The sequence below is a fragment of the Girardinichthys multiradiatus genome, chromosome 14, assembly GCF_021462225.1.
Source record: "Girardinichthys multiradiatus isolate DD_20200921_A chromosome 14, DD_fGirMul_XY1, whole genome shotgun sequence".
NCBI classification, from domain to species: domain Eukaryota; kingdom Metazoa; phylum Chordata; class Actinopteri; order Cyprinodontiformes; family Goodeidae; genus Girardinichthys; species Girardinichthys multiradiatus.
In genome coordinates, this window is record NC_061807.1 from 30,963,248 (window position 1) to 30,977,419 (window position 14,172).

Consider the following 14,172-nt stretch of genomic DNA (forward strand, 5'->3'; position numbering starts at 1 on the left):
ATTAATACACACCAAGGCTGCTTTTTTGTATTGTTAACTAAGCAAATTTCTAATAGATGCTTAAGACAGTTAACTGTTATCATCTTGTCTTAGTTTTGCAACAACTGCTCACATGGTGTGACAATGTCAACTATAAATATTGACTGCATGACAAGAGTGTTTTTGAGTGTTGTTTGTGTTTCCTCCTATATTATAATTCTGAAAGAAAAATCAGAACCTTTGTTGGCATGTTAAAGCTTCAAACTGGAGATTAGAAATTGGCCACTAAATACCAACTGGTGCTACTCTCCCAGTTGAACAAAAACATGTGAAACTTGGATCCACTTGTGTATCTTTTTTATTCTTGTCAAACATTGACCACTGTTATGTACATTTACATTTTAAAACATAACATTTGAGAGACATTTCTCAGGATGACAGGCAGACTGCAAACATCAAGAGGCATCAGAAGTTAGAGAACGTTTTGTACAGAACAATAACGTTGTCACAGTGCTATGTAAAATGGTGTTTAACTACTAGCAATAGATCGGCTTGTCAGTAAATGTGGGTAACTCTTGCACCAAACTGAAAGCTCGTACAGGTTTAAATTAAAATGAAATGATAGTTGCAGCTTATCAGTGAGCAAGGCAAGGCAACCCTGCGGAGCTCAGGTGTTAAGGTTGCATTTATGTGTTTCAGCTTGCACCATTTCGATTGTCTTGTCAAGTAAAGTTGCAGCATTGACTTCTGAGATAGGAATGTTTTCAGGCCTCATTTCTGCACACTATGATGTGTGGAGTCAAATCTCCTCACAAAACTGGAAAGCACAAGAAGACTTAAAACATAACAGCCATTTCTCCCCTTTCCAGTTTCATGGCTTTTAAGTTTTGTTGTTTCATTCCAAACTTTTTCAGGTATGAAAAGCAGCCATCTGACACAAAACGTTTGGTATAGACCATATGTCAGTTAGTGATTAGCTGTAAGAAATGTGATTATATGACTTCGGAAAAGTCATTTAGACCAAACTTAGATCAGAACCACAGACAATGTGGATATAATTAAATAACACGCAACGACATTAAATTATATGCGAGAATTGAGAATTTCTGACTCCCTATCTACATTATTTAGATAAATAAACTGATATTCAAGGGTTAATCACATGGACATTAAAGAGGGGTACAAATTGGAGAAGGGGCAAATTTACCTAGAGCCAAATAATAAACTTTCAAAACGTATGCCACAGTAATGTGGCCTGGTTATAAAGAGGTGAGCTTCCATTTCAAACATTAATCAGTGGTTTTTATGAGTTAAGGGACATTATAGCAGTCTGGGACATCTTCATATTCAGTAAATGCACAATAACCTTACAGGCCAATGAAAATACACATCATTGTACTTGTAAAGAGAGATCTACAGCACCCTGTTATCCTTATAGCTTAACAAGATCTACCGATATACAATACTGGCCAAACGTTTCATTCTATCTTCTCAACTCTCATCTATTTTTAGCACTTTCTACCTCCCTGTAGGATCAAAAATCTTTAAAACTAAATATCTAAAAGCAAAGGCTCAGAGCACAATTAAACTGGATCAAATTCAGGCATTCTGAGTTTTCATGGCAGTGTATGTAGGGATGCCCTGAGACACAAAGACTGATTTATTAGTCTCTGTGTGTGCAGCAGTGTTGTTTCCTCTAAAACGCAGCATGTTAGATACACAGACAACCCATTTGAGCTCCTTCATGGGGTGCATGTTTAGGGTTTCGCTGGTGTCAGAGGAAATATTGCACTAAAAAGGTCCTCTAGCTAACTGTGTGAGTTGGAAAGGAATAATTCTGTGCAAAGCTCTCATTTGTGCATCAAAATAAAGCATAAAAAGGAGATTAAAACAAAGATGTACACTTTCAATGTTCACATGTTATTTGCAGGTAAAAAGACAAGTGTAGTGGAAATTATTATGACTTTTTTTCTTCTCCACGCAGGAACGTGTATTAAAATACTTCAATGATTTGCTTAGTGTCACTTTTAGGTTGTAGTTTTGACAAAAAAAAAACCTACAGCGATCTTTCCACATCTGTCAAAACACGGCTACAATCACACTAAAGCACACAATACTGCTATTCTGATTAAGGCAGGTAATAAAATTTGTGCACTTTTTGAAAGCACAGCAACAATTTACATCACATCAACATTACAATCAATGCATATATGCAATTAGTAGAATAGAAACGTGGTAAAACGGATGTTAGAGAAACAGAATACCGAGAAAATTAAAGTTTAGTAGGAAACAATAAAAATATTAGGCAATAAGGATAATTTTATGAGCAATAATAACAATTACCAAAAAATGAGGCATTATGGAGTCATTTTAAAAAATAAAACATAACTGGAATATTAATCAACATGAAATGATCGGAGTTCGATTTTTATGTGTGTGTTGACAATCATAAACAGACTTTGTTAGGTTGAATGTGATGCAATAATCTCTGGAAATGGAAAAAAATAATAGAAAAGGCTAAATGTGTCTGTTGATGTGAGAACTGAGGAACTGGATGGTGCTAACCTGTCTTCACCTTCACTGCACTTCTGATGGACCTCAGACTGAAACAGCTGAGGTGTTATATTTGGTACAGATTACAGCTGATTAAAAAGATTGGAGATAAAGTGTTGATCAGTAAACAAACTGTGGATTGTGTTTGCATTGTAAGAGAAAACCCACGTTGGCGTGTCAGTCTGCAGGTTATTTTTAATGGCCCTGCTAGGAATAAATAAAAAAAAAATAGATCAGTTTTAGCAGTCCTCTGCTTTGTGGTCATCTTCGTCCTCCTTCGACAGAGGAGCCCTTGCCTCCTTCATCTCCTCCCCCTCCTCTCCGCCTCCACTACTGCTGCCACCAGACTGGGCTGGATAAACAACCACACACATCATCTGGCCCAAGTATGTCATTTTATCTGGAAGAAGAGGAGCAAGACAAAGATCAAAAGCCAAGCAGTGAAAGCAATGTCTGTGCTGATATAGATGGCCTCGCAGGGAGAAATTTACCAAACAAAATGCTCTTTGTTTATTTCAGTTTGAAACTAGATTATATTTCAAACTTTGAGAGAAGTTAGGATGAAACTGAAAAAATGCCATAAAAAGACCAAAGACATAAGAGAGGAATTGTCTTTTACAGTTGGAACCAGATGTAGACCATAAAAAACGATGAATAACATTTTTTCTCACTGTTTGACATTAAATCAAACAAAACATTTCTGTTTTAGGTCACTTGGGATTAGCAAGATCATTTCTACTTGAAAAAATGCCAGTATAATGTGGGAGAGATTAATTGCTTTTCTTCAGAATAATACGTTTCCTTAATGTTTAGTAGATAAACATTATTTAAGTCAAACATTTTAGACTTCCTTTCAAAGCTTCTCACAATAGTTGGCTGTAATTTAGTCTATTCATTCTGACAGAAGTGTTGTGTTACTCAGTTAGGTTTGTATATTTACTCCTTTTCAGCTCTGTCCACAATTTTGCTGTGTCTGTAATCAGGGTTTGATGATGGTCACTTTAAAACATTGTACTTCATTGTCCTAAAGCCACTTTGTAACACATGTTGCTGTATGTTAGGGTCATTGTCCATTTGGAAGACCTATTTGTGCCCAATCAGAAGCTTACAAAGCCATGACATATTCATTCAGGCTTTCTGTTTATGTTTGGTTTTCTGTTAGCAGATGTTAACTAAAAAATCTCTAAACAGGAAAGGTTTAGTAATTTAATAAAAAAACGAATTTCAGTATTTGGTTTCAAATGTATAATAATCATTTATTCAGAATAGAATAGACTAATCCTTTGTCTCTAAATGGGAAAATTGGATTCATAGTTAATAAGAAAATGCCAATATTCAGTCAAGACTAGGTATGGAAAATACAATACATACGTTCATGTTAGTAGATATTTGCTATAATGGAAATTCCTTCTGATTCGGAAACCGTAATATTGTTAAAACTTGGTATGCCTTCATACTCTTATCCAGCCCATGCCGAGACTTAATAGCTACTGCCTGACAATACCCAGCATCTTTGTGATAATCTCACTTACCAACAAATGAATCAAAGCACTGTGGCTTGTTTTCCCAGTAGACCCCCAGGAAATAGACAGGAACTCCAGTGAGCATGATTGCAAGTCCGATGCCGCACACCAGGGGCTCCGAGTACAGGGAGAAGATGAGCAGGAAAGCCCAGAAGATGAGGTAAATAACTGGCCAAATCAGGCTAATCTAAAAAGAAGAACATTTTTATATTTTTAAAACTCACAGAGACCATCTGATACTGTTGTACCCTTGAGTAACAGGTGTGTTAAAATATTATTTATATGTCAATAAAAATCCATTTTAAGTCCTGGTAAAACATTTTTTGGTCTATTTCCCAGTTAAATTAGATTTTATTTCCACATCATCAAAATGCTGTGAAACGGGTAAAATAAGGTTAAATATAGGTTGAATAGACTTATATCTTGTTTTAAATCATTGTGCACTCATATTGAATGTTCCAGATTTTTTTAGATATAAAGGACACTAGTTTAGTGAGACATGCTCAGTTTCTAATCATGTTAGAATGCTGAGCAGACATATAGGATTTCTTGCTGTTTCCTCACTGTTTCTCACTGAAGGTGTATGTGTAGAAGCCTCCTCTTGTGAAATTGTTGTTTTGAACGTATTTTTATTTTAAAACAACAAAAAAAAAAAAAACCCTAACCCTCCCAGCAGCAACAACGTTAAGGTAGTAGGGACAGAAGTTGGTGTGAACAACATGAAAGCCTTGTAGCTGACCATGTCCATCCCTTTATGGTGTCAGAGTACCCATCTTCTGATGATAATTCTTAAATCATCTCAAGTGGCTTTCTTGAACAGGATGATGAGTTCACTTTATTTCAATGGCCTCCACAGTCACTAGATATCAGTCCAATATGACCCTTTGGAATGAGTTGCCTGCGATGGACTGGTGACCTGTCCAGGTTGTACCCCACCTCTCGCGCGTAGACTGCTGGAGGTAGGCAACAGCTCCCCCACAACACTGTACGGAAGAAGTGGGTATAGAAAATGGATGGATGGATGGATGGAATTAGGTGCAATGGGAAATTCACGTCATGGATGCGCAGCAGACAGATCTGCTTCCACTGTGTCCAGTTGTCATATCAACATGGTAATGTTTCCAACACCAAGTTGAATGTATGCCAAGAAGAATCGAGGCAGTTTAGTGGCAAAAGAGTTCCTAGTCTGCCCTGGGATCTCCTCATAGTGGTGTGTGTTCAGAAAACCTCCAAACATAGCCACCCAGGATGCATCCGGACCGGATGTTCCCAGCATCTCAGCTGACGATATAATTTTTTTATATTGCTGGGAAGAAACATTGGCCAATCTTTTTTGCTGAGTTGTTTTAATTCTGCTACTTTGGAGGGTTTTTAAGCATGAACTTCATGTTTAAGGTCGTATTAAAGGATCTAAATTGGATTTAAATTCAGACTTTGACTAGGCCACTCCAAAACCTTCAGTTGTTTATTTTTATGTTTTAGAATTGCAGGTTTTCTTTGCAGCATTGTCCTCCTACACAACCCAGGTGAGGGACGGGGGATGTCTCCGCGAAGCCTCCAAATGTAGCCACCCAGGAGGCATCCGGATCAAAGGTCTGCACCATTTCAGCCGACTCCCCCAATCTGTCTAACTGTCTTCCACTCCATCCTGCCAATACTCGTTAACAAGACACCAAGAGGCCTGAACGTCTCTGCTTGAGACAGAGACTGACCCCCAGAGTGAGTAATAGGCCTTTTTTCCAGTTGAGAACCATGACTCCAGACCTAGAGAAGCTGCCTCCATGTTGATCCACCACTTGTTGGGAGGGATGCTGAGATCGAGAGCTATGTATTGCAGGTGTCAATTAAAGGTAGGGGCCTGGTCATGATGACAGTCATCGTGATAATCTGGCTCTAGAGACACATGGTAAAATCCAGCCTCTTCTTCACTCTGCATTGTCTGTTTTAGGAATTATAATTGATCTGTTTTTATGTTCATAGCATTTTTGCTTCTGTTGCTTTTTCATCTATGTGGGACCTTAAACAAAATATTCTGACAGTTATCACACAGTTTTCTAAGATAGTTTCCTTAAAATATATTTTCTATTTCCAAAGAACTACATAAGCATGTATAAAACTAACTGAAGACAACAATCACAAACAAATAAATCTGGTATATTATATAAGTTGGTTATAATCAAAAAATAAAAACAATGATTTGTAGAAATGCAAAATGATGTAAACTCTATGAACACACCTTTATTGGCCGATGCATGTTGGGCTGTTTAACTCGCAGGACAATCTGCCCGGCGACAGTGACTCCATAAAAGAGGTAGTTGATGAAGCCCACATAATTGATGAGTGTGTACATGTCGCTGGTGCACAGCATAAGCAGAGTGGACAGGCACTGAGGGAGTAAAGACAGATAAGTTGCGGTTGTCTTATCTTTTGGACTGGCTGTGTTAAGATAGATGAGTGAAGATGATGAGAGCAGTACTCACAGTGAAGAGCAAAGCAGGGATGGGGGTGCAGCGTTTCACATGAATCATGGCCAGAAGACTCGGGAGGTGTCCCTCTCTGGCTCCAGCAAAGAACAACCTGCCACAAAACACAGGGGGACAACATAAATCTACAATACAGCCACACATCACTAACTTCTACTGGAAGAAAATCTGATTTCAGAGACTTCAGGAAGTAAAGTTTATCAGCATATTGATCTTGAGATTTAGTCTGCACTTTGAAAAAGTGCGATACCAGGTGGTTTGGGGAGATTTCTCGAAAAGATTTTTGCATTTTGGATAATAGCTTTAAATGTTCATTGGAGAATGTCTTTAGATTGGAGCATGATGTCTTGTTCAGTGAGATCTTTTAGCCTACTTCATTTTGTAGGGAGGGGCACAGCACTGCATTTTGCTGAGCATTTTAAACTATTATGTAAATTAAAAGCAACAGTAAATTTTGCAGCTAAGCAAGTAAACTTTTGCTCAGTAAAATGGTTAGGTGCTGGCCTGAAAATTAGCAGAAAACTAGCTGAACCCTAAAGAAAAACACTAAATGTGCTTCAGAAACCATGAAGAAATATTAAACAGCCTCTGAAGTTATTCCAGATAACCAAAATGATGGATGAGTCAAACTTTTTGCATGGTACTGTCGTGATTTGACAAACGTCTTGCAACGTAAATCCTAGAGGGGGAATCTAGTCCTTCAGGGAAACAAACAGATAACATGTCGTCAAGCCCACTGACCGAGAAGATGTGAAGAGGGAACCGTTGACTCCTCCGAAGGTGGACAGAGCCACAGAGATGGGCATGATCCACGCCATGACACCCAGCAGCTTCTCACCAAATGTCTGAGAAAGAGGAACAGACAGTTTAGGTTTAAGAGTACAGTCATAAATTTGACTTGTGCAGTGACCAACAAAGATCACTAGAGGGCAACAGCTACTAAAATGATGAAGCACAGAGCATGCAAGCTCAATTGAGACCCAGGACTCACCACAGCAACAGCGTTTGAGGCAAGCAGCTCCTGGGGACTCATAGCCGTGACGTAAGCGATGTTGGCGAAGACGTAAACGAAGGTCACAAGGGGGATGGAGATGAAGATGGCACGTGGAAGATTCCTAGAGGAAACACAAGATACAGCTGAGTCAAAAGAAAGGTGGAAAAGGTGTCGAATGAAGATGATGTACACTGTTTAATATCTGTGGTCAGACACCAGCATTGGGAACGTTTCTTCTAAATTACACTGGATTAATGTCAGGCAGCTTTAGCTAAAGGGGAAAAGGCTTAAATGGAGAAGCCTTGTCGGAATGCGACCGCTAATCACCCAAAAACAGTGACAAGCTCCTTTTAAATCCGCCTTTTTCCAGTTGGGTAAAGACAGATTTAAGACCACCACAAGTAAATCTGTGGTTGTAAATAACAAGCAAAATGGCTTACACATAGGGATCAACCAGCTCCTCTGTGACATAGTTGAGGAAATTCCAGCCTCCATAGGCAAAGGAGCCTTGTAAGAATGCCAAGGCTATTAAACCCACATCATAGTCCTGGAAGGGCTCAAAGGCATTGACCGGCTCCAGCCAGTAGTACTCTCCTACAGGTGGAGCGGGACATGAAATTCAAAACAATCATTATCTCAGAACAGCAGTTATAATATATGCAACCTCACAAAACTCAACCATACCTGTGTTAAAATACAGTGACCCCTACCCTAATTACATGTAGTGGGGTATGTTGTTGATTATTTATGTCTGGTTATATAAACCTATTTTGCTGAAGGGGTAAACAAGCTGTTTTTTATTATGATTCAGGCTTGTTGGGAAGAACTCCAGCTGAAAACCATCCCCTAACAAGATCAGTGTGTGTCCAAAAATAAGTTGTATAACATATAATGATGAAGTAATCCTCTTCACAATAGTTGATATTTTCTTATGTTGAAATACCTTCAAGAATCATATTTTAGATGGAATTAAAGTAAATATTTGCCTCCATGTCTCATATACAGTGCCTTTAAAAGTAAATTCATATACCTTGAACCTTTTTACACTTGTCATATTAGAGCCAAAAACGTCAACGTACTTTATGGAATTTTATAGATTAACCCAAAGGAGAACATAATGGTGAAAGAAAGCAAAATTATACATGGGTTTCATTTATTTTGCAAACAAATCTTAAAAATGTGATGTACATTTAAGGCAATCCTTCGTAGAAATACTTTTCACTACAATTACAGCTGCATGTCTTTTGGAATATGTCTCTACCAGGTATACACATTTGGAAACTAACATGTTTGCTCATCCTGCTTTACAAACTAGCTCAAGCTCAGTAAGACTGGATGGAGATCATCTGTGAATATACAAGCCATATCACAGATCCTCAGGTGGATTTATGTGTGGACTTTGACTGGGCCATTTTAACATGAATATGCTTTGATTGAACTCTCGCCATTGTGGATCTGGCTGAATGTTTAGGGCCATTTTCCCACTGGAAGTTGAACCTCAGCCTCAAGTCTTGCTCAGCCTTGTTCAGGTTTTCTTCCAGGATTATACTTGTTATGGAAATTACGATTTGGAAGTGCTTGGTGAGAAATCGCTAAAAATGATTTAACAAGCAGAACTGCCTGCGTGGTTTTATTACTTTTCATCTTGCCATCGTCATCCAATAGTAGGCTACACCAATAGTAGGCTGCAAGGTCACCAGAGGTCAAAGCTAAGGAAAAGTTGGAACAACGCATCACATTCCCTATGTCACCATCTACAGATGTTTGTGTTTTGCTTATCTTTTGCATTTGTGTTTTGACCTTTTCCTTGCTGTCTTTTATGTTCTTAACGTACTAATTAATTCATTTGTATTTAGTTTCTTAGTTTATTCTCATGTTGAGAGAATTTCTCACCCCCACCCATGCTCAGCTCACTGTGTTGTTTGTGACCTTCTTAATACATACATAAAAAAAGAAAAACCATGGCATGAGGGAGAAGCAGACATCGCAGATGCCAGCTTCAAGGTCAAACTTTCTAACCATAAAAACAAAACTTCTGTCAAAAGTTTGAAACCATATGAACCAGTAAAAAATATTTCCCCAACTCTGTTTTTAGCTTTGTACATCTTCCGAACCAATTCTGACCAGTTTTCCTGTCCCCGCTGAAGAAAACTATTCCCGCAGCATGATGCGGCCGCTACCATGTTTCATGTTGGGGGTGGTGTGTTCAGGGTGATGCTCAGTGTTACATTTCCACCACACACGGTTTTTTGTATGCAGGCCATGAAGTATCATTATGGTTGCATCTGACTGGAAGATCATCTTCCACACATCTGTTGTGTCCACATGGCTTTTGGCAAACTGCAAACCGGACCGTTTAGTTCCACAAAGGCCACATATATGGAGTATATGGTTGCATAATTGTCCCAGCAACAGATTCTCTGTTCACTGACTTTCTCTAACAAGTAACTGAAGGCCTCAAAGAAGAGCTGAATTCATGCTGAGATGAAGTTACACACAAATTGACCGTATTCACTGAATAGGTGAAGGCAATTTGTTCTACTGGACCAGTGATTCAAATGACTGAATTGTTCAGCTGTTATCACACATTTCTGTACAAGATGTCATCAGGCTCTTGCTAATGAACCATTGATTTGATTCAGGTGTGTTTGACCATCTAAAACATACAGGACATCGGCTCTCTTTGCAAAACATGTTCAAAGCAATGTATTACTTTTATTCTACTTTACTGAAAGGAAAGCACATAAAATCCCAATAAAGCACTCTGAAGTTCTTGGCTGTAACATGTCAAAATGTGAAAAAGTTAATGGGGTGTACATACTTTTGTGAGACATTGTACCGTCCCTCATTTAGGTCCTTAAATCAACAATTATGCTAATAAACCCTTTATAAACTTTTAACACTTTGGGCACTGAGATGCCTCATTGTGTTGTTTCAGGGGCCTACTTCTGCTGTCCTTAGAACTGCTGGCCCGTATCCATGTTTGCAGGACAAACACCCACACTTGTGCTGATATTAGCTGTATGGGTTTTAACCTAAGGACCCAAGCAACTTATCAACCCCGGTTTGATCGGTGTGGAGTCTATATTGTCTGGAGTCACTAGGGACGTCCCCACTGACTGTGGACATGTGCAGATGTGTTTCTTATTTTATTCCATGCAAACAAACTGTGGCTCTAGGTCCTCTGGAGAGTACAGACGGCAGCGGTAAGCTCACCCTTGCAGATCTGCACGATTCCCATGATGATGATTAGAGCGAGTGCCAGCAGCTTGCCAGCGGTAAAGATGTCCTGCACTCTGGTGGCCCACTTCACGCTGGAGCAGTTCACCCAGGTCAGCAGCACTAAACGGAAAGAAAGAAACACAAAAATGACCACTAATGGTAAAATGTTATTTTTAGTATTATATCTTGGTTGTGCAACAATTGTTTTTGGAAGAACTATAGATAATTATAATACAGCACCCTTCACATTTATTGGGTCCTGTAGCAAAGATGTGTAAAAACCCTTAAAATACATATTTTATTGCAGTAGTATAATCACACTAAACGTTTTACTGTTCTAACAGTCTGCTTTGAATATTTTATTACCTCCTTTACCCTTGTTCACTATGTGTACCTTGTTTCTCACATCTTCAGTTGTGTAACCCCTTGTAGACCATTCATTGAATTTGCCTCAAACCATCCCACAGCCAAGGGGGAATGCATATAACAAATGCCGGCTGACGCATGTCAGCATATATCAAAAATAATTTTAGAAGGCCTTTCATGCCAAGTAGCGCTTGGCATTACGCTCATTTAAGCCTGATTTAGTCAATCTGCATTCTAAATACAGAGGTTTATATTTATTCTCTATCTCTGATGGATATAGAATATATTTGACAGCAAAAATACAAATTCATTTCCTTATACAGCTGTATATAAATTTAGGCAGTGCTCTGTCTGTAGATTTGTGCGAGCTCAGGCAAGTAGCTTCTTGAATTCATTTCCTTATTTGTAAAGATTACTGTAAAGCTACTGTACTTTAATGACAGATTCTCCTGTCTTTCCCATTTTGAAGAGTGGCTTAAGAAGGAGGGGCTTCTGTGTCTGTGTTTATACCTCAGGAAACAGGAACAATGGATCCCTATGCAAAAGTTGCTTATCTCATCTACCTGACAGGGTCCCCGGGGCCTTTAGGAGAAAAACCAGCAACACAGCATCACGGATCCTCCACTGTACTTACCAGTGGACATGAGGTGATTTTTTACTCCAGACCCACTCGGAGTGTTTGTTACCAAAAAAGCTGACACAATTCCAGTTAAAGTCCTAGTAGAGTCCCAGATGTTTACGTTTGTGATGGTAGGTAGAAAAGGCTTTCTCCTGGCATCCCTTTCGTCAGCTTATCAAAGCAATGTATAAATGACAAAAATAGCTCTTTCAGATTTATTTTTTATGTATTTCTAGAGGTGTCAATAACTGTGGCACTGCTGATCTTGTTATAGAATATGTTTTTTCCCCCAATAAATAAAAGTACTCAAATAAATAGCTTGCTTTTTCTAAAATTTCAAGTGTGAGAATATAATATTGCAATTAAAAGTTGATTGATTTTAAGGGGTTTTACACATCTTTACGTGGAGTCTAAATACATTTGGAGGGAGATGTTCATCAGCTTTGTTATTAGGGGTTGTATAAAGATCACTTATGTTGAGAATGGCAATCTGGTAATAATGTTTTAAGATTAATCGTAAAATACCAGAATTTATGCTATGTTGATTTTAAAAGCTAAATACACATGCATTGCTTTAAATCTAGTTCATGTTGCCAGTAGTAGAGGCTAAGAAAAAGCTCTAAATGTTTTTGGAAACAATTTTCAACTCACTATATACTCAATAAAAGATACTATTTTTTATAGTAGCTTATGCTGTACTGTACCTTGTGGGGTACAGTTGTTAGGTTATTCAAGTTGTTCACATAAAATGTTGTTCCTCTACTTTGCCAGAATTATTCTGTTTTATAAAAACCTTTTGCAGTAAAGGACACTATTTTACTTGACTGGGTACCTTTCTGAATACAGACTTTTAGCCCATATTTCTCTCCACACAGTACTGAATTGGATTTGTTGTATCCCGCTGAGTTAAACAGGCCATTGGGTTCGAGCCAACAGGGTGCCATTAAATAAGATGGCCTGCTTGGATTAAGTTCATCACATTAAATAATTCTGAAGCTGCCGCAACAGGGAACAAAGACGTGAGCTGACGTGCACAATCCAAACTCATACGAGCACGCTCTGTGTTGGGTGAAAATGAGAGGGAGGCACGGAGTGTGGAGTATTGCTCATCATGTTTGTAGCTGTGGTGGAGATGTTCGCCGGCGGGTGAGGAGGCACAGCAGGGACTTTAAATGTGAGGGTATTTTCTCTTTCCAAGGGAAATTACAGCTGTGCTTAAAAAGGGAGGGGGGTATAAACGAGGGCAGTGAGACCAGCCCATGACTACACTCAGGCACGGGAAGTAAAGCACAACTTACTAATTCCCCAGCAGGCCTGATTACAGTAATTACACCTTAAAACCTTTTGATCCACAACTTGTAAACAAAGTTGTTGATTTGTTGCATTAGTGGATTTGTAGTGGATATTACAGGTATCCATCTTCTCTGACTCTGGTATAAACCTGAGGATGCAGTCTTCTAATCATGCTATTGTGTATAGCTTAAGTTAAAAAGAGAAACATGTTGCCGTTTTACTGTGGTTTACTGTGAACCTGCTTGAAAGCACAAACAAAAAGGACAGCCGAGGCCGAACATATCAGTGAGCCAATACATACCATTCATACCCAATACATACCAATAAGACCACAAAGCACAGGCTGAGAATTAAGAAATTATAATTCCCGGGCCGAAGTCCTGATCTTGATCTCATTGAAATGCTGTGAGGTGACTTCAAATGGGCTGTACATGCAAGAATCCCCTGAAAAATCACACAGCTGAAAGCAAACTTTCCTCTGACCCATGTCAGAAACTGGTAGGTGGCTACAAGAAGTTTCTCACTAAGGTGTTTTAATCAAAAGGTGTTAACACTTGTTATAAGGGGGTATGGTGTATAAACTTGTGGCTCGGTTGGAACACACATTTTTGTCAATATCCTTTGTCCAGGGAGTTAAACAAAGTACATTTTTGGTGTTTATTGTTTTTTCAGAGATAAATATAAAAATAAAAGACTAGGCATCGATATGTGAACATTTCTTTTAAAAAAACCCTAATATTTTAAGAGGTGGCTTAGGGTGTATTTACATGAGGAAAGTCCTTTGGCCTTCTTGTTTGGTCTGGACAAAAAGTGGATTTTATTTTTTTGGTTTGGTGTGGTTTGCTTTCTCATTGTCATTTTTGCAAGTGAAATAAAACTTGTAAACAAAGCCACACGGCTAATGATTGTTGCTTCCATTGGACAGAAATGATTGGGGGGGAGCAAGCAAAGACCCGGAAATAGAGGAAAACCATTAATAGAAGTAATGATTGCTGCATATTCTGCATATTAGTGCAGTTATTTCAGAAAAATCATTGTGAGGGTCAAGAGCAACTCATTCAATGCAGGTTTTGCGACACTCTGTCTAAATTTGGAACGCATCGGATCGAGGCTGATTCGTATTCAGGCCAGAAGCAAACA

The 14,172-nt window shown here is 38.7% G+C and overlaps 1 protein-coding gene across 1 annotated transcript in view; it reads right to left on the reverse strand.

Moving 5' to 3' along the window:
• Nucleotides 1-319: 319 nt before the first annotated feature.
• Nucleotides 320-14,172, reverse strand: part of slc7a8a (solute carrier family 7 member 8a) — a 30,655-nt gene continuing 16,802 nt past the window's right edge. The window contains exons 4-11 of the mRNA XM_047386065.1: nucleotides 10,749-10,874; nucleotides 7,973-8,126; nucleotides 7,530-7,653; nucleotides 7,280-7,383; nucleotides 6,536-6,632; nucleotides 6,292-6,441; nucleotides 4,065-4,242; nucleotides 320-2,932 (exon numbers count right to left, since the gene is read on the reverse strand). Of these exons, the coding sequence (XP_047242021.1) occupies nucleotides 2,772-2,932; nucleotides 4,065-4,242; nucleotides 6,292-6,441; nucleotides 6,536-6,632; nucleotides 7,280-7,383; nucleotides 7,530-7,653; nucleotides 7,973-8,126; nucleotides 10,749-10,874 (1,094 nt within the window). The 3' untranslated portion in view covers nucleotides 320-2,771. The remainder of the gene's footprint in view (nucleotides 2,933-4,064; nucleotides 4,243-6,291; nucleotides 6,442-6,535; nucleotides 6,633-7,279; nucleotides 7,384-7,529; nucleotides 7,654-7,972; nucleotides 8,127-10,748; nucleotides 10,875-14,172) is intronic.